Source organism: Helianthus annuus, chromosome 7 (assembly GCF_002127325.2).
Source record: "Helianthus annuus cultivar XRQ/B chromosome 7, HanXRQr2.0-SUNRISE, whole genome shotgun sequence".
Lineage (NCBI taxonomy): Eukaryota > Viridiplantae > Streptophyta > Magnoliopsida > Asterales > Asteraceae > Helianthus > Helianthus annuus.
In genome coordinates this window covers 3,358,674-3,385,201 of record NC_035439.2, presented here as the reverse complement: position 1 = coordinate 3,385,201, position 26,528 = coordinate 3,358,674, and the positions used below count along the sequence as shown (strand labels likewise).

The following is a 26,528-nucleotide window of genomic DNA, read 5'->3' as shown; positions in this document are numbered from 1 at the left end:
GGTATGTTGATGGTTTTAGAGCCGGGGGTCTCTCTGGAAGCAGCCTCTCTATCCTTAGGGATTGAGGCAAGGTCTGTCTACATCCCACCCTCCCCAGACCCTATAAATAGCTTTGCTATTTGTGGGATATACTGGGTACGGTTGTTGTTGTTGTTGTACTCAGAAACACTTATTTTATTATTTCTTTCGCTTTCCTAAACACTCAACAAAAATATAAAAGCTTAGATATGAACCTTTAAATATAGAGATGTACTTTTAATATCTATATAATTTTCTCAATTATAGAAAAAATGGATGAAGTTAACTCAGTTGACTAAAATAACAACATTTGAAACTATTTAGACTAAAATAAAAACATTATAAACCTTTGGACTAAACTGACAAAATAACTCAAACCACAGGGACTAAAATAGCATTTAATTTAACTCTTAAGGATTAAAGATGAAGTTTGATGAAACTGCCTCATGGCAAAATTTAGTCTAGAAAATCAGAACAATTGATAACTTCCGCTCGAGTTGAACCCTAACCGCATTCCTGTCTGCTCGTCGATGCTGGTGTCTTGTTCTATGGGTGCTGCTTATGCGTCGTCGGTATAGATACCAAGAGTGTAAAAGGGTAATCTTCTTGGTTCTGATTTTGTTTGTTTCTCTACCTTTTGGGGATTTTAGGGCTGTTATCACTTTCATATCTTGTCTTCCAAAATTACATGATTTTTCTTTACCTACGACGTCGTATTACTTGACAACTTGCTATGTTCGATTTCAGAATTCATAAACAAATGTGTGCAGTTAATTCTCGTTGATACATTTATTAACCTAATTGGTTCAGTTTCATTTCATTTTCTTTGGGTTTTTGTTTAGGCAATTTGGAAATAAATAATCCCACCTAACTCAATTTGGCCGATAATAATCTGAACTTGTCGTTTTTTTTAAATAGTCAGCCGTTGTTTTTTTTCCGAATTACAAACCGATGTTTTAGGGCTTTTGGTCAGAACGAGGATACGAGTCGATTGATGTAAAACTTACCTTGGAATACTGCCCCAACCCACGAAAATGGTGCTTCAATTCGGGTGTTTAAACTTCCAATTAACAAAAATCAAGCCATTTCGAGCACAATTTCGAGTTAAGTTTTACATTAATCGACTCGTATCCTCGTTCTGATCAAAAGCCATAAAACATCGGTTTGTAATTCGGAAAAAAAACTTAACTCCGATAAGCTATTTTAACGGCGGACTATTTTACAAAACAAAATTGACCAGTTCGGATTATTATCGGCCAATAACTGACTTGGTATTATTATCGGCCAAATTGAGTTAGGTGGGAGTATTTATTTCCAATTCGCCTTTTGTTTATGTTACATGGTTTTATCGATTGAAAAACTTTGATTTTCGTCTTTCGTTTTCATATCTGTTTCGTTCTTAAACGAATTTTCAATGTAGCTAATTTTGCAGTCAACAAGAATATCCTAATAAGATGGATAGAATTAGCAAGCTTCCTTTAGGCATAATAGAAACCATATTATGTCTACTACCGATTCAAGAGGCAGCAAGGACAAGCATCCTCTCTAGGGAATGGAGGTACCTTTGGACAAAAATTCCTAATCTTGTGTTTATTGAGAAGAATTTTCAAGTGTCGACCGATCGGACCGACGGGGCTGAGCTGTCTCTTTATAACAAACCAAGTAAAAGGAGAAAAATGTCCAAGAAAAGTAAATTTATCGATGCTATATACCAGGTTCTGTTAATACATGAGGGTCCGATCCATGAGTTCACCCTTGATATGCAAGTGGATGACTCGGGTGTTGAGATTGATCATATACTACTTCATTTGTCGAAGAAAAAAACTCTCAAGATGTTAAATCTTGATATTATTGGTGATGGCTATGAGGGGTATGTGTTGCCCATTTCTCTCTTCTCCTTACATCAACTAACGGAGTTGTATCTCAATGATTGTGCTCTTTTCCATGAGCGTCCATTCACTGAATTTCGTTGCCTTACAACCTTATATTTGAACGGTCTATCGACATATGACACAACGCTTCTGCGTCTCTTATCAAGTTGTCCGGTACTTAAGAGATTGATGCTCGTAAGTTCATAATTAATAAAATACCACTTCCATTTACTAAGGTCACTGTTGTCAATAGCGATAATAGCGTTCGTTATAGCGCGCTTCATAGCGGAGCGACCCTATCTTGCAATCCTTTTTTTTGAACGGTAAAGGTTACATAACGCTACTCTTAAATTACACCAAATTTTACCCCATGCCAGGAATTGAACCCTGGTCTCCCCCCAAGAGGCATATTTTATCAAAATACGCTTTATTTATCATTTAAATACGCAATTAATACGGAAAAAAACCCCTAAAGTCCCGCTATGTATATTAAAAAAATATTTTTATACAACTTTCTTCAAGTGTGTCGCTAAACATAAAATAGCGCCTGCTATTTCATCGCCATCGCTACGTAGCGTATTGGTAGCTTGTCGCTATCGTCCACTATTTGCTATTGACAACTATGCCCAAGGCCTTTGTAACCTATCTAAATATTGTAAATTTTTGCAGTATTGTGACGGTGGAACTATCTCAGATAGTCGACGTACAACCATTGTTGATTTATTCAAGTGTGTACCAATGATTGAATTTCTCTCTGTTAGGTTTTTCATCGTGACGGTAATTTTATCTACATGGTATATGCTTGATTAGACTTTGGTTTTTCATCGTGACGGTAATTTTATCTACATGGTATATTGGTCGACTTGAAATACTTGTGTATGGATCATTTTTGCTTTAGTCACAAATATGGGTTACCTTTTCTCGCTCTTATGATTAGAAGCTTCCCAAACCTGGAGAAATTTAAGCTAGTGGTAAATAACAAAAAGAGTTAATTACTGTTTTCGTCCCTGTGGTTTGTCAAAAAACACTATTTCAGTCCATTAGTTTAAAAATTGCGATTTCAGTCCCTGTGGTTTTACTTTCGTAACAATTTCAATCCATTTATTTTGTTAGTACAAGGACTGAAATGGTTACGAAAGTGAAACCATAGGGACTGAAATCGCAATTTTTAAACTAATAGACTGAAATAATGATTTTTGACAAACTACAGGGACGAAAACAGTAATTAACTCTAACAAAAATCTTTGTTGTATTCTACTTGTTTTGATTCTTATCTCAAAATACACTCATGTAAGATACTTCATCGTGTAGATGTATGAAGACTATTGGCTTGACGAAGATGAAATGGGCGCCTATACACTAGAAGATTATTCAGATATTATGTTGGAGAATCTGAACGAATTTCATATTTTGAATTATAGAGACGCGGAGGATGAGTTGGACTTTGTGAAGTTTATATTGGCCAAGTCACCTGTACTTAAGAAGGTGGGCGTATTCCCATGTGTTAAGTTTGATGAAGAAGAAGAATCGAAGATTTTAAAAAGCCTTTCGCTTTCTCCATGCGCAGCACCGGTAGGAGAAGTCGTCATATATTTGGAGCCTAATTAGTCGTGTGATTTTGTTATGTTCTTTTTGACTGTTTTTGTGAATTGAACAAAGTTGTTTCGATCTGCATGATGTTTTCAGATGGATTTAAGCTATTCTGTCACAAAGAATTTATTTAGATAACTAGGTTATTATAATTAGTATTTAGTGCTTGCTTAAGAAGTCATACCTAGTAAACGAGTTGCGTGAGTTAACCCAGATGAGGTGGTGGAGTGGTTGGGGAAAAACTTGGTGTTCCTTATGACACAGGTTCGACTCCCACTCCCCATTATTTTCTGCGGCATCCAGGTGAAGGGAATACGGGTGGCGTTGGTTCATCTTAGATGGAAGGCGGGGTTTTACGGATTATTCCACTGTCGTGCCTACTGGCGGGTGGAGGTCGGGTTTAGGTCGGGTTTCTATGCATCTGGGAGAGCCAAGGGGCTGGCGGCGGTCGAGTGGTCAACCTTGGCCACAACGCCCGGTGTCACGGTGGTTGGCACGTCGTTCCTTGCCGTTCAAAAAAAAAAAAAAAAACTTAAATGAGTTTGGGCCTAAATTTTAGCTCATTTAATAAATGAGTTTTAACCCGAGCTTTATATACCATGCTAGACTAGGCCCGTGAACATAAGCATGCTCATTTGTCCATCGAAGGCCGAAGCTAGGGGGCCTAGGGGCTACTCATTTATAAGAAAATAATTTATAAGAAAATACTATGTGAAAGCATATAATTACTGAATGCAACAAATGACAGGGTTAATAATTTTTTTAACCTACCAATGTGTATTGGAACGTTGTGAATGTGTTACAGTGTATTTTATACAATGAGCGTAACACCCTGATCACGTAATACAACAAACCGTGGCGGAAATATCGGGGAGTCACATTACAGGAAATTGATTCACAGCACATGGTATTTGAAGTTTTGTTAATAGATTCATTGTTTTGACAAAACCAAATAAGTAAAAACGATTGTCTTTCAAGTTTACAAAGAGAAGTGGGCCGCCCACATGAGATGAGAACAACTGCCACATGCAAGTCTACGATCATAGTTAGGGAATTGATTTCATTCTTTGGGCTTGGCATATAGTGGGCCGCTAAATTCAGCCATGCAAACTCTCGACAATTAGTGGAAGACAAAAGAAAAAAAACCCTAATGGAAAGGAGGCAATATATATCCATAATATGGGGACGTGAAGGGGGGAGGATTACTACCTAATATATATTTTTGAAAATATAAGTGGAGGAATAAGGGAGTTCTCATTGGCGACAACAGTAGGCAAAAAGGGGGATTCATATATCCTTATTCTTTTCGAAAATCAAAAAGCAAACAGGAGACCACCAATTATTGTTTTCAAAACAAAGCACAGAAGCCTAATTAACAGTTGAAGCCGGCTGTTGTGTGTTTGTTGGCGCATACGGATCGATATTATTCTTATTATTCTAATTCTTTTCATTGAACCTATGTCTTATTTGATTTTTAGAACTGAATTTGTTATGTTTTTGAATATTATGAGTAGCTAAACGTTTGAAACTACCTGGGTTTAGATGAACTTGATGATCGTAATGCGATTTTGATATGATTATGGTTATTTGATGTGATTTACATAACTTTGCCTTGTGATTGATCTTGATATTGCATGTTGGTGTGTTTTGATTGATTATTGGTTGATGAATTCAGCGGTTTAGGTACATAGAAATATCCCCTAGACTTAGAGTTTAATTTGAATCGTTGATCTTAGGGTTTTCGGTTTGAATATTGAGTTGAGAAATTGACCAATTCGATTAATAATTAAAATCAATATACTAAAACTTGCATCCTCATCTTGTGACTCGAAAGACGATTAAGGTGAGCTAGGTTATTAGCTAATCATTGGTGGGTAGATTGGGTGACCGATAGCTCGGGCTCGTTTATTATATCGTGGTTAAGGTTTCTTAGGATTTCAATCTTCAAGGTTTGGTTTGCTTTGCGCTTTGAGAGTTTTGGGGGTAGAGTTACTTTCATTGCTTGATTCTCGTAGGATTTGGTATCGATAGGTCAAGCCGGTTTGTTCTAGCACTTCACATTTCGTCTTTATCTTTCGTTTGATACATCTCTAGCGGGGGGTTAATCGAGGGAGTAGGATATTTAACCATTGTCACTGTCAGAGTAGCATTGCATGATTCTAGGGATTCGACACCTAGGTAGTCCTTGTCTCATATATATTTGATCAACCTTTGCTCTCGTGTTCGTTTCACGTTGTTTATCGTGTCTGCCACCTTCTTAATCATTTAGGGTATTAGTTAAACACTAAAATCAAATCAATTATTGACTTTGTATTTGATAGAGGTTCATTATCTAGAGTTTGCATATAGTGTCCACGGATTGATATCCGGTCTTGCCATCTACACTACACTGCGAACGGTGCACTTGCCGATTGTGTGTGGTTTAGTTAGGATTCCTTTTTAAAACTTGTTCGAATTTAATATATACATTTTCACACATCAGGTATTTAGGTTATGTTTAGCTTATGTCACTGTTTCGGAGTATACGTTGTGTTAAACTGATTACGTTTGTGTAACAGTTTATGTATAACTTCCAGAAAAGCTTTTCGAGAGTTCAAAATCGTACAAGAATTGAAATGTGTAAATGTCACATGTAATTATACTATCCCGGGAATGTAACTCAAGATTTCACATGTAATTAGGGATTCAAGCCCCAATCGCTAGCGGCCATGGCCCAGTCTTTTTTAAGATCGTGTTATGAGTAGTATGTATAAGTAACCGAAACATAGACATACATGTTACAAGAGAGAAATATTGCCACAAGTTTATTATATTTGTAATTTTTTATGTTGTATAGATTAATATTAAATTTAAACGTATCAACCTATCACAAATACAGCGACCAAATGTGCATAATTGCTTGACTTGAACCCTAGCCCTACTCCTGTTTATGGTTATACTAGTTGACGCTGGTGACTGGTTCGTTGGCTTCTGCTTGATAAACCCTAACCAAATGTGTATCAAATAACAAAAACCCTATCAATTTTGCAACAGGTAGTTTCTTTTCATATTTGTAAGTTCTAAAATAGACAATACACGTTCTGGGTTGATTGAATTATTAGGATTTACATTATTGTTTAGTGCATTTGGTAGTTCATACAATTTTAATGTAAGTTTACCTTATCATGCTACTAAAAGTGTAAAGGGTAGTTTTTTTTTTCTGTACATATGGAGATTTTAGGGCTGTTAAAACTTTCATATATTCATAACCAATGCTTGCTATTTAAAGTTTATTATTATTATTATTATTGTTATTACTATTATTATTACTATTACTATTACTATTACTATAGATGAAAACCACAATTGAAATATCTTTTCATGTTATGAATTTACATCGAGATAGTTGTCATGTATTATGCTTCTTTTGTGTATACGTTTATTAAACGGAGTAGCTAATTTTGCAGCTAAGAAGGGTATCCTAAGATGGATAGAATTAGCAAGCTTCCTCTATGCATAATAGAAGCCATCTTATGTTTCCTACCGATTCAAGAGGCTGCAAGGACAAGCATCCTCTCTAAGGAATGGAGATACCATTGGATCAAAATCCCTAAACTTGCATTTATTGAGGATACATTTCAAGTATCGACCGAAGGAGATGAATTGTCCATTTTGGAGCAAACCTTTTACGAACCAAGTGACAGAAAAGTAATGACCAAGAGGTGTAAACTTTTCGGTGCTATATACCAAGTTTTGTTATTGCACCAGGGTCCAATCCATGAGTTCACCCTTTCTATGGTAGTAGATGACTCCTGTGTTGAGATTGACCACATAATACTTCATTTGTCGAAGAAAAATACTCTCAAGATTTTAAACCTTGACCTTAGGGGGAACTATTCGTTACCCTCATCTTTCTTCTCGTTACACTATATAACGGAACTCTATATTACTTCTTGTGTTTTTGACCGTCAACCATCATCCAATGGATTTCGTAGCCTTACAACTTTAAATTTGCAAGAAATATGGATCAGTGAAAAAGCGCTTATGCGTCTTTTATCAAGTTGTCCATTACTGAAGACATTGACTATTGTAAGTGACTAAGTTCATAATAAAATAGAATGTCATTCCTCATGGTGTTTCATAACTTAGCAAAATACCGTATTTTTTTTTTTTGCAGATGAGTGATTATACAACTATCGATGTCTTTGGAGATTTCACCATTGCTGATTTCATCGAGTGTTTACCCAACATTGAATATTTGTCTGTTTGGTTTTCCATCTTTTTGGTAATTTAATCCACATAGTATATGCTTGATTCTATTTTGGTCTTCTAATTAGTTATATTACAAATCTTTGTTTTGTTTATGGTTTAAGTTGTTTCTTCCACTTCCGAAAGAGCTTCCATCAACAACATTGGTCCACTTGAAATACCTGTGTATGGAATGGATATGGTTAAGGCACAAATATGCGGTACCTTTTCTTGTTCATCTGATCAGAAGCTTTCCAAACCTGGAGAAACTTAAGCTAGAGGTAAATAACAACAATCTATGTATTCTACATTTCTATTTATTTTGATTCTTTTGTCAAATTACACTCACACAAGACACTTGATGTAGCTTTCAGTCGATGATGACTTGTTTGATGAATTTATTGCGGGCTCCATTACGTTTGACGATTATTCAGATATTATGTTGGAGCATCTTAACGAATTGGAGATTTTACATTTTAGCGATGCAGATAATGAGTTGGATTTTGTGAAGCTTATATTGGCCAAGTCACCTGTACTAAAGAAGGTGAGAATACTCCTATGGGATGAGATTGATGAGGATGAAAGATTGCGGATTTCACAAATCCTTTTACGCTCCCCATGTGTATCACCTGTAGTAAAATTCAGTGTAAGTTGAAATCCATTCATTTGTAGCACTTGGTGGTTTTGTTTACTGTTTAGTGAAATGAACACTTTTGCTTCTACCTCGTATGGGATTTTGAGAATTATGATCTTTTGCAACTTGAATTTGTTAAAATGTTATTTTCCACATGTATTAGTGCAAAGGGCAAGATTGTGATTGGGGATGAGAATGCATTGTCCTAGAAGTTGAAGATTCAAGTCCTTCGCCTTTTATTTTACATTTTACAACATCGCTCTATATTTATTTATGATTCAAACCCTAAAATACTCATTAACACACAAATTTCACACATTTGTTCTACAAATATAAGTCTATAACTATAAAAATATTATTTCATTCATAATAAGAAGCCCCAATTTTTGTAGTTTCTACATAAATAAGAAATTGTGAGGCAATTGAAAGTGAATAAAGGAAAATAAACATACCCGCTCTGGCAAGGAAGAGACGGCATTCGGCGTCAAGGTTTCTAAGGTGGTTCGATGTCAAAATTTCTACGGGTACGATATCGAAATGAAATACACGTATATATAACACTAAAATAAAACTTTCGTAAGGGTTCGGCCGAACCCGTACCCTTCTATGTAGCCATCAACCGCACCGTTTACACCTCCTCAAAAGTTGGTTCATTTGACCACACCATAGTTACCAGAAGTGTCGTTTGCCTGGTTTCTTGATTCAACTAACCAAAACGAAGTGAATTAGAGTTTTTCATATGTGGGGAGAAGCACATAACTAGGGGTGCAAACGAGCCGAGCCGAGCCCAAGCTCTACCAGGCTCGATCTCGAGCTCGGTTAACTTATGAGAGCTCGAGCTCGGCTCGTTGGTATTTTCTCAAGCTCGAGCTCGGCTCGTTTATTATGTGTTAATTAATATATTAAATGAAAAAATATAAATAATAGACTTTTGAGGCTCGTGAGCTCGATAAGTGAAGCTTGGGCTCGAGCTCGTTTACTAAATAAGCTTATTTTTATGTTCGGGATTGACTCGTAAACAAGTTCAAATAAGATCGGCTCGGTTACACTAAAGCTCGATAAGGCTCGACGAGCCTGACAAGCTTCACATGCCAGGCTCGAGCTCGGGCTCGATAAACAAACGAGTTTTTATTTTAGGCTCAAGCTCGGCTCGGGTTCGATAAGGCTCGGCTTGTTTCGAGTTTTTTCTCGAGCCGATCTCGAGTAGCTCGCGAGCCGCTCAGCTCGTTTGCACCCCTTCACATAACACTTATATAGAGATTTGAGAGAACAGAGAAGATTGTTGTTTAACTTTGTAGGAGTTATAAAATGCTACAATGAAGTTGAGTAAATTTTTACAGCAATTTTCAGGTGTTGGATGGATTTTAAATAGGTTTCTGATTATATTTGAATAGTTTTAGTTATCTGACTCGGGATTAGTTCTCATGGTTAAAAAAAGAATGTCTTAGTGATACATTTTTCTACAACTTTCCAATTAATCATGTATCTTTAACTGGGCCAGCCCTCAGAATTCAGGTGCCCTGTCCGAGCTCGAAAAAATGTGTCTCAATTGCCGCCCAAAGAAACATCGGATATTGTTTAATTATTATTATTTTTTTAAATCAAACTTAAGAAATTGTTTTGTAAATGGGCTTATCAATAACTTGGTCTTCATATGAATATACTATTTAAAAAATTATAACACATATTAGTGGCGAATTAGATTTTTTTTTTACCGGGAGTCATAATAGAATCTTTTACATTCGGAATTCGTTAGTGTAATATAGAAAAGATAATAATCATTAACTAATCAAATAATAAATAATCTAAACATCTTAAAACATTACCTACCTATACATTTACATTTGCATTTGCATTACCTTACAAGTTAAAAGGAATAGTGCCATGCAGTTTGCGTGCCACTTTTCTATTGGACCAAATCATTATATATTATATATACTTCTAATTTGCAACAATTTGATGCAATGAAGTAGGTACACTCTGCTTTGAATGTTGGCTTTATGGGTTTGGTTTTCAATATTTGGTTGCTATCCCCACGTGTCCTTTTCTACCTTAAACATAATCAACAAAAAGTGGGATCAGATGAGATCTAGAGAGAAAGAGGAGAGACCGTAAAAGAGATGGAGGCCGGCAGCAGCGGTGGTTCTAGGGCGACGTCGCGGCAGCGACATCGTCACGGTGGTGAAGATAACATGGGACACAACCCTGATTCTGGCGAACCTAGGGTTCTTCCATCATCATCATGGGCAAACGTCACGGCGGAATCGATGGTACGGACCGTCAACACCGCCGTAACCACCGCACCGGCGTTAAAGAGAGAAAACTGTTCACGCACGAAACACGACTCCGCTTTCTCCGATTGGAAGGTAATATTCGCTTTCTGTTTAGTGTTTACTTCACAACTTATAATTTGCTTTTGAAACAGATCTGATCCTCGTAACTGTTTTTATTTAAATTCTAATTTCGAATTTGAATTGTGTAGAAGCAGTATTGTTAATTTGTTATGAGCTTCAACATAGTTTCAAGCTTCTATAATTTATAATTTGCTTTTGAAGTAGATCTGGATCCTCGTAACTATTTACATTTAAATCTAATTTCGAATTTGAATTATGTACAGTCAGTATTGTTAATTTGTTATCAGCTTCAATATAGTTCAAAGCTTCTGTAATTGTCGTTGATTTGGATGTGAATAACAATGACACCGTGATCTGAGGTTTTTTTTTTTTTATTACTATATAGTTGATCTGAAAATGTTTTGGAAATAATTTGTTTGTGCATGCAATTGTTAAAGTCACATGTTCAGGCTTAACTGGTTTGTACATTGTGCTTGAAGACTTTTATATGGTGCAGCGTGTTGTAATTGTTGCTTATTTTGTATTCGGTTCCCTTATTTGATGCGCATGTTTACAATCAGATGATAGAGAGAGAAAGCTTGAAGGAAAGATGGAGAGAACCTCTGATAGAGAGAGTAGAACGGCCGGTCACGCTTCCAGCAACAGTGAGATCTTCGTCGAATTATGTCTCCAATGGGCCTGCATGTATGATCAGAGATATGAAGGTGCATTGTCAACGTCACAAGTTAGCAAATCGGTTTCTGGCAATGTTAAAACCACCTATTGGTGACGCATGGTGGTCTCCAGCCAGTACACCAACGCAAGGTATTATAGGGTTTATGTAATTTGTTCTGCATATATCTGTTATGTTTGTGAGCAGAGATTCTAATTTCTTCTATACAAATCGCCTGATACTAGGCCTACAACAGGCAGGCCTCAGCAATTCGGGTCCCATTTTTTTGTATTTTAAACTTTGATTCAATTGGCTGAAATAAGTTGATTGCAATCGGGCGGCGATTATTCTTTGATCTCCGGGACTGCAGATATCTTGGATTTGATTTTCACTTTTTGGTCAAAGGATTCATAATTAAAGTGCAGCTAGATTTCGGGTTTCGGAGTGAATTATGTAAGTATCAATTTAATCTTACATAAATTTTGTTGAAATTGAATATTAGAATGTTAATAATGATTCATACGGATAGCCAATTTGGCTGTTAAAGTCTAATTAATATTTATTATTGGGAAGTTGTGTGTTGTAACAGTCCAAGATTTGTATAGATCTCTCTAATTTTCAGGTGCTTGGATGTAGGATTGTAGGTTTAACTTATTGGTTTAAAGTCATAAAGTGTAGAAAACATGATACCACATGCCAGCACCTGCATGCCATTCTCATTGAGGCTTGAATGCTTGATTTCTTACAGCCAGTAAAGGGACATGCAAGTGTAGAAAACATGATTATTATTTTATGGTTTTGGAGTTGTAGATATAGCGGAAAGGATGAATTGTAAAGTTGGTTATGCATCAATGGTTGTAAGCTATGTATCAACTTTTATTTTTTATGTTTTACTTTAATGGGACCCACACCAATTGTAGAGTTGCCAGTGCCACCCTTATGAAATTTGTATTTATGGATTGTTATATTGGTGTTGTATTCAGGGGGTGTTCGAGCAACTTCTGTGCCGATTAATCGCAGTCAAGGACGATCTTCCGAGAGGTATAATCATATCATATGCCTGAACCGTTCTGTTATTTAGATTGTATTTTTGTGTAATGTTTTAGATAATACACATTTATATTATCGAATCTAACTATAACAAACCTGAAAAATGACTAAATACACATTTATGATATAAATGATGATTATGTGCAAATGTGTATATGTCTCTATGTTTACATATTCTTAGAAAGGTTATACATCTACATGTGGTGGGACGATACATAGTACACTGTTCACTTGTAGTAGTTTGTGGCATTTGAGAATTGTAATATGGATGTTAATGGGGACGAGTGATACGCATGCCAATCGAGACTTTGACACTTGCGCAAAACGTCCGGAGAATATAGAACCAAGTAACCTGTCTAACCGATGACGGGTCGATTAGTTTTGATCAAGTTGACTTTTTTCCCCGGTGTGACAATAACACGGCTGTCTGAAAATAATATTATTAGAGGTTATCGAAATCATACCAAAGTTGGTACGATTGATTGACACTTCACGGCTTTTTTTCCTGGTTATAGTTACTACTTACTACAAAGTATGACCCGGAGGTCAATTATAACCGGAGTTTGTAACTCTGATCGATTACACGTTGTTGACGTGTGGTCAATTTCTTTGCCCGCAGCGCAACGCGCGCGGGGCACTTTTCTAGTTTTTAATTTAATTTTATTCTCAGCTTCAAAATACGTTTTCGTGCTTGGTTTAAAATTATGGTTTTGTACTCGGCTAAAAAATAAAATTATAATTTTGCCCCTAGCTAAAATTACATTTTCGCTCCCCGCTCAAAATAAAATTATAATTTTGACCTTGGCTCAAAATTACGCTTTTGCCCTCGATTCAAAAACTCATTTTATATTTGTTCCCAGTTTAAAATTACGGTTTCGTCCTCCGTTTAAAATTACGTTTTTGCCCAAGTTCAAAATAAAATGTAATTTTTCCTTCTAGCTCAAAATTATGATTCTGCCATCAACTCAAAATTATGTTTTTGCCTCCAATTCAAAATAAAATTATGTTTTCCCCCTAGCTCAAAATTATTAGTTGTCGTCACTTCCTTATTGGACCAACTCATTTTTTATTTAATTTTATACCCAGTTTAAAATTAGTTTTCGTCATTCGTTTAAAATTACGTTTTTGCCCCCAGCTTAAAATAAAATTATATTTTGCCCTAGCTCAAAATACGCTTTTGCCCTCGGTTCAAAAACTCTTTTTTAATTTTGTTCCCAGTTTAAAATTACGATTTCGCCCTACGTTTAAAATTACGTTTTTGCCCCAAGTTAAAAATAAAATGTTGTTTTTTCCTCTAGCTCAAAATTACGATTCTGCCCTCAGCTCAAAATTACGTTTTTTCCCACAGTTAAAAATAAAATTATGTTTTCCTCCTAGCTCAAAGTTATGATTTTGCTCTCAGTTTAAAATCATGATTTCGCCTCATGTTCAAAATATAATTCCGATTTTGCCCTCTGTACAGACATACATGTTATGAGAGAAATATTTTCCTTATTGCCCCGCAACACGGGTGGGACAAAAACTAGTATAAAACAAATTACATATGCTATTAATTTAATCAATAAATAATTATCAATTGAAAACAGAAAGGAAACTGGTAGGTTGCAGAGTAGTTGTACATACATGAACAGTGTTTGAATTAATGGATACAGAAGTCCGTAGCTGGCTACGGGTAAGACAGTAGGTTAAAAAATACAATACTATTTTAACCTGTTGGGCTTTTAAAATATTTGAAATTGAAATGGGTTCTCTTAGAAAAAGGCCCATAAAACATTTTTTAAAGAGTTAATTGCCAAAATCGTCCTTGAGGTTTGGGTATGTTTGTCATTTTTATTCAAAATGACTTTTTTGTACTAAATAGCCCCCCATATTTGTAACTTTTTTCCATTTTCATCCAAATGACTAACTGGGTTAGAAACAACCGTTTGATGAGGGTTTTTTTTTTTTTTTTAAGGAAAAATTACAAGTTTTGTCCTTTATCTTTATACTACTTTTCAGGCGGTGTCCTTTTTAACGAATGTTGACAGGCGGTGTCCTTTACTAGGTATTTTGTTGCAAGTTTAGTCCTTTACACCCAACTCAATTAAAAAACTCTGTTAATTGTTGGGTGTAATGGACTAAACTTGTAACAAAATATCTAAGTAAAGGACTAAACTTGCAACAAAATATCCAAGTAAAGGATAAACTTGCAACAAAATACCTAGTAAAGGACACCGCCTGTCAATAATTAACTGGGTATTTTAACTGGGTTGGGTGTAAAGGACTAAACTTGCAACAAAATACTTAGTAATGGACACCGCCTGTCAACATTAGTTAAAAAGGACAACGCCTGAAAAGTGATATAAAGATAAAGGACAAAACTTGTAATTTTTCCTTTTTTTTAAATTTCGCAAGTATAGGGTCTGAAATGTAATTTCTTTTTAAACCTAAAACCGTTTAAGTCGAATATGTTATATTTAAGTCGGTTTTTTAGGTGAGTTTAGATCAAGTCTCGGGCAATGAGCATCGAGTGATCTTTAACTACATAAGATCATAAACATGTATATCTGATAGACAAATACCTGTTAATAATAATATGCTGGTATGTCCAAGAACCCGATGGATACTATTGTAATAAAGGATACACTGATGGGTTGAAACATAATCGAGATTGAAATTATATATTTCTAGTCTTATTCTCATCGCTCCAAACAAGTTTAGGAAATAAAAACATAACTTTAGTAGGCCACAACTTTCAAACAAAGGCACCATCATGTGAAATCAATAGGTTTTGATTTTTGATTTTCACGTGTTTGTTTGGGTGATATTTTTACATTATTCAATGAGAATTACCAATATTGAGGATTTAGACTCTACAGTCTACATACAATGGCTTATATAGGTGTTCTTTGTAATCTTGATAATTCATCAAGTCATATTACAAATATTTTCTGCACGAGTTCACACAAAGTTCGGTTAGAAAAAAACATGTAGAAGACCGTCTGAGATTTAACAAATCCATTTTGTTGCATAAATTTGTGAAAAAAAATGGCAACAACTTTAAACATCAAGGTGCTAAACAGTGAAATTTGTTGAATGAAATTACATTTGTACTTGTGAAATTTAAAAAAAAAACCCTCATCAAATGGTTGTTTCTAACCCAGTTAGGCATTTGGATAAAAATGATAAAAATTTACAAACGTGGGGGGCTATTTGGTACAAAAAAGTCATTTTGGACGAAAATAACAAACATGCCCAAACCTCAGGGACGATTTTGGCAATTAACTCTTTTTTAAATTAATCAAGTAAGGTCGTTTGGGTCTTGTCAGTTCTTCTTTATCACTCTTCCTTCTCTATTCTTTCTGCAACTCACAAGAACCTCGCATGAACAGTGACACCGGCTAACCACCGGAATTTCTTTAAAATTTCCCTACTTTTTTTGACTTCAGATACTCCGTAACAGATAATCGAGACAATTGAACTAGAATACATAACGGATTTTTTTTTATATATAAATGTGCCTCTCGGAATCACGGGCCCTGACCGGTGGTCCACCCCGCACACCCTCAGAGTCGCCCCTGATCTTTAATTTATTAAAATGTTATGCTTTTGGTGTCATAGTGAAAGGGAAAGGTGGTGATTGGGAATGAGAAGGCATGTGATTATTTACCATAGGCACTTGTTAGGCCAGTGGATGTGGAGTGGCTACCCCGGCCACCTCAGCCAATAAAGTCTTTTAACATCTCTCAACACTGCCCCGTCTTAGTTTAAGGGGACGTCAATGGTTGTTCCGCTAAGAAAATGGTGAGCGCCATGCGTGTGTGTGCAGGTCCCCTTTTCTTGTCCACCAATCACTTATTTTCTTTTTCCTCTTTTCTTTTCTTTGTTTTCGTTTTTTTTTTTTTGTTTTATTTATAGTTGAAGGAGCGTTATTCCGCACCATGCTAGTGAGTGGGTGAGTTAGTTAAAGCCTATTGTCTATGTGACTCTGACATGACGCATACCTGATACATGAGAGCTTTATTCCACACCACCCAACCTTAGAAAATATAATCGTAAGCATGTTCCTTTTTCTTAAACGTATAATATAATTAAAAACCACCATTCGATAAAATATGCTTATTTTTAAAAATCATCCTACATCTCATTCCTTCATCTTATATTTTTCTGGGAAATAGTAAGAAATTGGTATATTTAAGGTTAATACTTTTCATTTCCATATAATTTTATGAATTGGGATAATGCTTAAAGAATATGATGTAGCACTCTTACCTCAAACCTTATTTTTCCCTTTGTAATTTAAGGATAAGGTATATACCAATCCTGATGTGATACTCATATCATGCTAATGATCCTGATGTAATTAATCGTTGTGATACTTGATATACATGAGTGATGAGGATCCCACGCGTTACTAAATTTAATTTATTGTTAAAATAATTAATTGCTTGTTAATCTAGCCCAATGCTATGATGTAGATTAGTTAGTTGTTAAAAAAACCACATATGCTAACCATGCTATATTTTAGCCGGGTTGGGAAGAAGTCGGCTAAAATTCGCCTGGTCCTCTTGGCGTTTTTGAATGTTTGTTTTTATGACCTCATGTGTGTTTTTTTTTATGCGTGCTCCAAGTTATTCAGACGAACTTATGTTATGTTTTTTAACGAGTTATTGCTTATCCGCGCGTTGCGGCGGGACACTATTTATGAATGTATTTAGCATCACTATATCATACGCGAAAAATCTAATGTTTGTCTAACGCCTACTAAATCATTTTACTTGGAAAGATTCTTTTCATTTTCAGAAGAAGAAGAAAACGTAATGTCATTAATGTACTAACCAAGTATTTTTATAAGTGAAGAAAAAAATTATAGAAAACAATATAAAATATAAAGTTTGTCATATATATCATCTAAAAAGATTAGCATATGTATTATAAATTTTGCCTCCTACACTATATGTATAAGCCAACATTGTAGGCAATATATTTGACCGTTATCCACACCGTAAAATCCGCTATGCTACCGTTAGTCTATCGATTGCAACCTTGAAGTTTTCCGGAAACCGGTTGGCTGTCACGAAGGTTGCCATATACTGTGCGGACGTTAGCATTGTAGTTGTGCGTTATTGTTGTTCCCCTAAGTTCTTTAACATTGTAACCTTGTTACCCCTACCGTTGGCGGGATGATTTTGATCAACACACAATTTTTCTTGCTTGAATTTGAACGGAGTAAACATATACTTTTGGGAAGATAAAAATGAATATCTTTAAAGACAAAAAATAACAGACTTTGATTACACCGGATTTATTCAAAACATGTGTCAATTAATGTTGTGTAACTGGGAGTCTTGTATATTTGGTGTCGTAATGTTTAATGAAATGGTCTGTTTTTTGGTAAAAAAAAAAAAAAAAAAACATTCAATTTTGCCTTGTTGAATTTGAAGCCACATTTGATTTCCTATTTTGAGATCTAGGATAAAACATAAATCATCATATTCTTGAATCCCACAAAAAGTACATAATCTACTTGTTCAAAATATAGACACATCTCATACCCGATTTAGATATCATCTACTTATTTTGATTCTCGCTCAAATCGTATCTAAGTCTGCAACTACGTATTATATAAATGCCGGAGTTTGTTTGACTGTTACATTCCTCGGTCGATAAAAAACCACTTCTTCATTTGATGTCCACAATCCACACCATTGTTGGACTTATTCTTTGAACACAACACATTAATCAAACCATGAATCCATCTTGAATAATTGAATCTGGGTAACATAATAGTGGTAAATGAGCCCACCAATTTTCAAAAATCCCTCAAAATATAACAAATAATGTACCCTGGTGATATTTTATTTTCCATGAATCCATTGACTTCATCATCGAATCCGGTCAAAATCAAAACATTTACTCACCTTGGATAAATTTGCATTTAACCTCGAGCAAAACTGCAAAAGCAAAATAAAATCATTTACCATGCAAGTTCATCCTACTCGACTTTATCCTTAGATTTGCAACTTCATCCTATATACTTACATAGTCAAATTAACAAACAAAATTAAACTTACAAATCGAACGTCTTAGGCATCAAAACAAAATTAGAAAAACCAAATTTGGTGTTTGAGATTGAAGTTTGTTACCACCAAATTCGCCATTAACAATGAGACATAACTCTCGGCAAACCATCAGGATCATTGCTCTGTTTTCTCTGTGGGTAATTGATAATATTAGCATGAGTGAGTGTGTCGGTGGCGTAACGCTGTTGAGGGTTATAAAGGGTGTGAAACGGTGGCAGATGACGCCATGGTGACGACGGTTGGAGAGGACGCTTCGGAGTACAAAGTTATGACGGTTCTTGAATATTTGCGACCGTTTATATCATTGTATGTACATCGATCAGAGATTTGAGTTTAAAAGATTATTGTTTTTTTCATTGGGCTGTCACCGATTTAACTTCATCGGGCTATCATCATCGTAGAAGAAGACTGAAACTTCAAAACAAAATTTGATGTTTCGTGTTAATGAAATCGGTTGATGGTTTCTTGTTGATGAAATCTGATATTCATAGTTACAGTGATTTGAGATCAAATGGATCTTTTTGTGTTAAAGAGAGAATCTGAAAGGTTTGATAAATCTGGGTTAAAGTTTTAGAGAGAAGAAAAACAAAAATATGTTTTTTTTAAATATAAAAAGAAAAAAGAGACACACTAATGCACAGTATGTGTGTTCTATATCTAAGATGACACGTGGAAACATGTGGACGGTTATCAAATATACGGTTATCAAACATGAACCGAAACGACATCCTTTTTAAACCGACGCGACTTCAACAATATTATATATATATATGGTTCCCATTAAGTCTAACTGTTTTTTCAAATCTTTCTCCACCATTGGATCTTGGTGAAATAAAATCCTGACCATTTAAACTCATTTTTTAACTGCTAACACAGCAGTTCACGGCAGTTTTTTAGCCTCCGCCTTTTCCTGCCATGTTTTCCACAAATCACGTTACCTACAAACTACAAAAAATGGATCGTGGGTTCAATGCAGTTGTTGAACAACCTTATATAATGTAAACCCTTGAATCAAAAAGGTCGTACCTTCAATCGTTTGATTTGTGGGTTAATATTGATTTGAAGTCTTGAAGGTAATGCGTCTATAATCCTGTTTATTGCTCACTTGATTGATTCCCTCAAACAAACTTCTGAAATCTGATTAGTTTCTTCTAATTGAATCCTTCAATAATATTTTCTTATCTTCTGAAATCCATTGTGTTAATTACTTGATGGAAGTGTTGAAGGTAATTTTCTGTCATAAATAGTTTCTGCCCTAAATCGATTTGCCCTAATTATGCCCTGCCCAAAATCCTTCAATAATATCTTCTGAAATCCATTGATAGATGTCAGGTATGTTGAAAGTTTAAATTTATAACTGTTTTTTTTTTCAGTGCTAATTTTGTTGTTCAATGTCTGTGACTGTAGTTGGTTTTTCGGTTAGGATGATGAAGAAGAATCCTTAGGCACGAAAAGAACGTGTGACCACATTGGGAGGTGTTTTGTAAGATACCATTTGATGGCCCTTTCACAAGCTTCCCAATCGATACCCTTTGATGGCCCTTTCACAAGCTTCCCAATCGAAAGGTATATCCCACGCTATACTATATGAAAGTTTGTACCTTTCAATCTTTAGTTCATCGGTTTTGATCGTGTTTAAACTAAAATGGGGGGATAATAGGTTTCTTTTTGTTTTCGTCACTTTTGAAAACAGCAAACTGAAAGGGCTAAAGCTACAAGGACTCATCTCCTAGGATTTTGGATGCTACATTACTGTAATGATGAGCAAGCTTTGTCATGGTAGCCAATTTTGGTTCTTTATGTGAGCACTTGGTTGAAGTAATTAAAGCCCCTACTTTATTTGCTTACTCATTGTCATGAGTTTACTCATTACTGCATTAGCTCTAGAGAATTTTGGTCACCTTCTGATATAGCAAATTATAATGTCAGTACACACATTGACTCCTCAAATTGGAAGCTAACAATACTTTACAAGGTTGTTGGATGCTTTAACCAAAAAAATATATGAAAAAACGTTATTTCTTGCTATTATTTATTAATTTTGATTTTGATTATTCAGGTTGAGGCAGTGGCTTGTGATTAGAGTTTTGGAATACATCTCTATCTATTAACAAGAGGAGTGGAATGAATAGTGTTTGTATACTGTGGTCATCTCTGATTGGTTCATATGGACGGTTGTAACACACATCCTCTCTGAAGGCCTTCTGTTTATCTTTTTTCTAGTGGGTTCTAAGATAGGTTCATTCAGATACGGAGAGAGAGAGAGAGAGAGAGAGAGATGCAGAGAGGAGATGACGATGTCTCCGTTCATGGCTTTCTTGGATCAAATTCGAGATGGGGTTCGCCGTTTCCGGCGTCCGTTCCAGCCGGCGACAATGGCTCTCCGGATGGCATGATGATACCGACGCTGCCCACTGAATGACGGTTTACTAGATGTAGAACTCGTCGGAAAACCATCGGTGGTAGAGAAAGTAGAGACAGTGTTGATGTAGACGACGAGAATCACAAGTTGCAGTCACCTACCGTCTTGCCGAATGCCAGTTCACCTCCATTGCTACAACCACAACCTCCTTTCCCACGTTAACATCAGTATAGTATACATTGGAGGTATTGTTTATTTTAATTATTATTATTATTATTTTTTTTTTTTTGCAATTGACATCAATTTGTTTTAAAATGTTTGTTTTCTACACTTTGAGTTACTTGATTATCGGTTCTTATTGTTCTGAATGTTATACCTTTTTTTGACATTTGACAATTGAAGATATCCATCGATGTGTGTCATCGAATGTGGCAAGTTTATGTTTATGCACTTAAGGTGTTTGATAAAATGCTTATGTGGGTTCTACGAGACAAATTCATCATTTTGGATTTAAATTAGCATCATTAGCATAAAATTACATGTTCTAATTCAAGATTTTAAATTTTTTATTGGCAGCTACTATACACTATACAGACGATGGTGATCATTTTATCAGGTCCTTGAGGGATGAGGTTTCAGACATTAGAAGAACTCCCCTCTAGGCTTTAAAGAGGCGTTGATGCGAGGTAGGATCAAACGCCCAACTGTTCATTCTTCTTCTCAGTCCGCAATTTCAGGTGGTTCGGAAGATTACATGTGGTTTGGCGGCAGTTACAGGAGGTTCGGCGATCGGCGCTGATTGTTCAGTTCTCAGTCGGAGATTACAGGTGGTTTGGGTAGCAATTACAGGTGATTACGCTACTTAAGGCTGGGTCCACTTAAAGACTAAATGTAGATATTAATACGATTAAGATAATTTTTTAGGACTCGGATTTGGTTTGTACTCATCCTATGTTTGGGCTAGAAAGCGGTAAGAAAAAAATGAGCATAATATTCATCCTTTGACCATCATACATAAAGATATCTAAACTTTATGTATGAAGGTTAAAGGATGAATATTATGCTATTTTTTCCTAAGATTTTTGAAACTGAGGTTAAACATAACATACAATGTCATTTTGTTTTCATGAGTTTACATCACACTTTCTTATTATAAATTCCCAAATTTAGGGGTGCAAAATGATGGAAAATGACTTGAGAAGAGCATGACAGACTAGCTGCTCAAAGTCAATTTATTATTCACACCGTAGGCAGGCACACGAGTTCTCTAACTCCACTTTCTTGCAAAAGCGCCATGGTATGATCAATCTTGATATATAATTTCAATACGTAACATATATTTTTTTGTATAAATGTGAAATAGTTAAGATGGCCACATACATAAAGAAAGTGCCGTGAGTTATAGTTTGGTTCTCTATATCGGGCTCACGGGATGTTCATACACAACAGGATTGCAAACAGTAGTTATTAAGCATTGTATATCTCGTGTTGTGACGGATTTATTTACGAGACTGACATGATACGCAGATGAAACAGATGAAGAATTTAGAAAGCACAACATATATTTTTTTGTATAAATGTGAAATAGTTAAGATGGCCACATACATAAAGAAAGTGCCGTGAGTTATAGTTTGGTTCTCTATATCGGGCTCACGGGATGTTCATACACAACAGGATTGCAAACAGTAGTTATTAAGCATTGTATATCTCGTGTTGTGACGGATTTATTTACGAGACTGACATGATACGCAGATGAAACAGATGAAGAATTTAGAAAGCACAATTGAGAGAGTGAAGAGGTCGCTAGAAGCAAGGATGAAAAAGGAAGGCGGACACGCGTGAGAGCAATGGGTTTAGAGGGTTGTAAGCGATAACATTTTGCTTTCTATATTTGATCAAGTTAACTGTTGATTGCAACCTTCATAAAACAAATAGTTCATAAACATTTATATCTTTTTCTCTCTCCTTTTGTGTACACATTGCCAGTACATTTAAAAACCAAACCCCACCTTGGTTATATGTCTTAATATCATATTTTACATGTTCTCTTTTCGTTTAAAAAGCAAGCAGGGGCGGATCTACCCTTCAAGAAGGGGTAATCTCCGTTACCCCTTGGCACTCTGATGGTAGTGTAAATTTAGTGTAAATTTTTGAAAAATTTAACGTTTTTTCGATTTCGTTACCCCTTTTATTTGAAACGTTACCCCTATAATAATTTTTTAGATCCGCCACTGAAAGCAAGGAAGTGTAGTTATGAGATTATGACAATAAAGAACCCGTCCACCGGACGGGTATTAAACTAGTTTGTTTTTAACCGACGCGAGTTGGTTTTTGTATAAGTATATAATTGGTTGCTTTTGGGAATATTTATTTTGAAAGGCTTTAAGACCGTGCGGTATGGGGGTCGTCTCCCCCCGTCCTGGATCGTCCTCGGCGTCCCACACCGACCCCCTGGGCTGCGTCGCTTCCCTCCCGGCATCTGCAAGACGGAGGCGACGATGCAAACGGTGGGCCCCCTCTCCTCTTTCCCCTCTGACTTCTCTCTCTCTCCTCTTTATTATATATTATATATTATATTATGGGATGAGGATCATTACAGAACACTAATTATTGCAAGAACAAAAAGAACAACTCTAAATCACTAGATTTTATGATTTAAAATCCATATTTTTTAAATTTTATATTTCCTACATTCGTATGTATATTATATATGCATGGAAAACCTTATATTTTTACCTATACTTAGCCTACATACATGTAGGTAATTTAACCTACACAGAATGCACATATGTGTAGGTTATATAAAAAATGATTTTTTTTTCATATTTTGTTTTAAATTTTAGTGTGAGAAACAATAAATCTTCCATTTGTAACATTTTCCTTTACTTTTTAGGTTTTTAGGATTGTAAAAATGGGTGATTCATTTTGTTCTGCGTGTTCTCGTAATTTTTAGTGTTCTGCATAGAACCTTCCCCTTATATTATGTGGGTAGTCTTCCACACCCTTGGGTAGTCCCCAGGGGGATGGTCCTTCACCATTGCTGAATTGACGCCTACGTAACGGATGGTACATTTGGGGACTATCCAAACAATACCCCATGGTCTAACTTTAATGTTTTTTTTTGGCTTAAAACTTGGTTTAACATTTTTTTATAGTAATTTTCTCTACACAAATAACAAATATAATCAAATTAAATAATAGAATTACATTTTTCGTTCTTTAGGTTTGTTCAAACTTTCATCTTTTGTTCTTTAAGTTCATAAATTACAACTTTGATCATTTATTTTGAAGTCTGTCTCCAATGCGCCTATCCCATCCCGCCCGAGATCCACCTCAGCCACGCCCGAATCCGTCCCTGCATTGGAGGCCATTGTCCGATGGCCGCCTGAAAAGAAAAGCCCGTAATTTTGGGTGTGGTTTTCCTCGGTTATTGAGCCAAGTTTCAGAAAAAATAAGAATAAACAAATACATTATATAGGGACTACTGCATGAGAGGAGTTCTGATGAAGGAAGACTTGCGAATTGTGAATGCTCGGAATTTTTTTTTGACTTAACTTTGGAAAGTGGAAGCCTAACCAGAAGGCAGTAGCGGCTCTTCAATATCACTATGATTATTGGAGAAGATAACCTAATTATATCTAATAAGTATGAATTGGGCTTTCTTAATAATTGAGATTTTTACATATTTCCTCCTGCTAAGCTGGCTCATTACGTATTTCTCCAAATAAAAAAAACAATTACATATTTCCCCTCCCTAACCCATATATATTACATATTTCCCCTTTTCATTAAAAACTCTTATTAAATGACTATTTTACCCTTAATGAGCTATTAAATGAATATTTACATATTTCTCATTCCTAATATCATCAATCAATTACATATCTCTCCAACTTAGAAGCTACATAAATTAGACAAAATAACACTAGTCTTAGTCTCTCATCAACCAGTTTTAGCGTTCTTCTCCAAAAGGGAAAAGTATGCTGACAGGCAAATCAACAGGATCTACTTTCCACTAGAAGCTAGTAGTTCAATGGTAATGTTCTCTGTGTGTAAACAAACATATGTGTTGTGTGTATGTGTATTTGATTTGAAGGAGATGCTACAATGATTGATGCTTAAAGGGCTGTCATGCTTGTGTGCTATGGCTTTTTAGTAACAATTTATTGTTATTTGATTAGCATCGTTGTGATTAAATGTTGCAAGTACTTTATTTATTTTTTTTGGCTATGAATGAACATATCATTTAAAATTGATTTATTTTTATAACTGCAGCCACCTACCTTCGAGTGTCCAATTTGCATGGGGCCGCTAGTTGAACAGATGGCCACAAGGTGCGGTCACATGTTTTGTGAAGGTTGCATAAGAGATGTTCAGGTATTTCTTAATGTATTCTTTGGATTTTTATTATGATTATTATGGTATTGTTTGAGAATAGTAGCAAGTAGAAGAATTAATAAATTATTACATGAATTGGGGAGATATGTGATTGATTGATGATACTAGAAATGGAAAATATGTAAATATTCATTTAATAGTTCATTAAGGGTAAAATAGTCATTTAATAAGAGTTTTTAATGAAAAGGGGAAATATGTAATATATATGGGTTATGAAGGGGAAATATGTAATTGTTTTTTTTTTATTTGGGGAAATACATAATAAGTCAGTTTAGGAGAGAGAAATATGTAAAAATCTCTTTATAATTTATAGCCCAATACATTTAAATATTTCTAAAGATTAGAACAAAGCCCATAGTCACACGTACAAATGGGTCAAACATTAAAAATGTTTTTGACTATTTATTCTTTTAATTTTAATTATTTCACTTGATATAAAACAACCGACATTGTTTTGTTTAATTTAACTTGCCAGCCTCGTTTATTTCTTGTATATAGTTATGATCTACCTTAAAATTTTATATACACAAATAATATTTACCAAATCGACTATATAAAAATTAAGCAATTTCAATATTATGTTTATATTTTTTTTTATTATTCAAATCCTTACTTCTCTTAATTTATTTTAAAGAAAAAAACAAGTGATGTGGAAAATATAAGGATGTGTAAGGATGTTTGTATGGTTGGAGAAGAAATTGGAAGGTTTTAAGGATTTTTAAGGATTCTAAGGATTTTTAAGGATTTACAAGGATATGATGTGGCAGCTGACTAGGCAGCTAAGGGCGCCTAAGGGCACCCTTAGCATTGGAGATAGTCTAATGAGCGTTAAATTTTGATGTGAGTTGCGTGTAAAATGACAAAATTATCCTTAAATAACGCAAAGTTCTTTATGAAAAGTGTCATATGATCCGTAAATCATTAGAGTAAATTACATTTTTCATCCTTTAAGTGTAATTTTGTCATTTTGCACAAAGGTAACCCAAAAATTTAAAGACAACTATTGTAAAAAATAAAAATTGAGACAAGTTTTGAAACAAAGGACAACTATTGTAATTTATAAAGTTCAAGGTGAAAACTTGAACAAGCTTAAACGACTAATAGTGTAATTTCCTGTTGAGATCCCTCAAAAACTTAAGGATCCTACTATTTACACTAACTTTTTACTATTTATACAAAATGATTTGATATTAACAAATTTATATTTGTGTTTTTCTTTTATAACTTCTGATATCTAATGTTTTATTAAAAAACGAATATAGTTTTGCGATGTGCTCATTTTTATCTACGTTTTGATATAAATTTTATAA

The 26,528-nt window shown here is 35.0% G+C and overlaps 3 protein-coding genes and 1 long non-coding RNA gene across 31 annotated transcripts in view; all 4 read left to right on the top strand.

The window, feature by feature from the left end:
- LOC110867612 (F-box/FBD/LRR-repeat protein At1g13570-like) overlaps positions 1-26,528 on the top strand; it is a 96,758-nt gene that overhangs the window by 4,425 nt on the left and 65,805 nt on the right. The window lies entirely within an intron of this gene.
- LOC118479256 (F-box/FBD/LRR-repeat protein At1g13570-like) lies at positions 469-3,589 on the top strand. Of its 3 annotated transcripts, none has more exons than XM_022116608.2 (4): positions 469-614; positions 1,451-2,084; positions 2,559-2,666; positions 3,201-3,589. In XM_022116608.2, exons 1-4 carry the CDS (start codon positions 580-582, stop codon positions 3,495-3,497), a joined length of 1,074 nt encoding a protein of 357 aa, XP_021972300.1. In that variant the 5' UTR covers positions 469-579; the 3' UTR covers positions 3,498-3,589. The 3 variants fall into 3 exon arrangements, with proteins under 3 accessions (XP_021972300.1, XP_021972304.1, XP_035831387.1); XM_022116612.2 differs by having other exon boundaries at positions 470-614; positions 1,439-2,084; XM_035975494.1 differs by lacking the exon at positions 469-614 and adding an exon at positions 633-788 and having other exon boundaries at positions 1,439-2,084.
- On the top strand, positions 10,297-12,544 carry LOC110867618. Of its 22 annotated transcripts, none has more exons than XR_004863149.1 (5): positions 10,299-10,706; positions 11,255-11,498; positions 11,717-11,799; positions 12,157-12,200; positions 12,330-12,544. XR_004863149.1 is itself a non-coding variant. In XM_035975501.1 (4 exons), exons 1-3 carry the CDS (start codon positions 10,461-10,463, stop codon positions 11,758-11,760), a joined length of 534 nt encoding a protein of 177 aa, XP_035831394.1. In that variant the 5' UTR covers positions 10,299-10,460; the 3' UTR covers positions 11,761-11,799; positions 12,330-12,544. The 22 variants fall into 22 exon arrangements, 9 of the variants coding, with proteins under 9 accessions (XP_035831394.1, XP_035831393.1, XP_035831392.1 ...); XR_002551707.2 differs by having other exon boundaries at positions 11,592-11,799; XR_002551706.2 differs by having other exon boundaries at positions 11,592-11,799; positions 12,157-12,203.
- On the top strand, positions 19,288-22,847 carry LOC118480535. 5 transcript variants are annotated; one of them, XR_004863157.1, is made up of 7 exons: positions 19,288-20,024; positions 20,152-20,433; positions 20,518-21,065; positions 21,397-21,669; positions 21,745-21,790; positions 21,991-22,117; positions 22,573-22,847. It is a non-coding gene; the product is annotated as an uncharacterized LOC118480535 (long non-coding RNA). The 5 variants fall into 5 exon arrangements; XR_004863156.1 differs by lacking the exon at positions 21,745-21,790 and having other exon boundaries at positions 19,292-19,531; positions 19,866-20,024; positions 22,348-22,847; XR_004863155.1 differs by lacking the exon at positions 21,745-21,790 and having other exon boundaries at positions 19,292-19,790; positions 19,866-20,024; positions 22,348-22,847.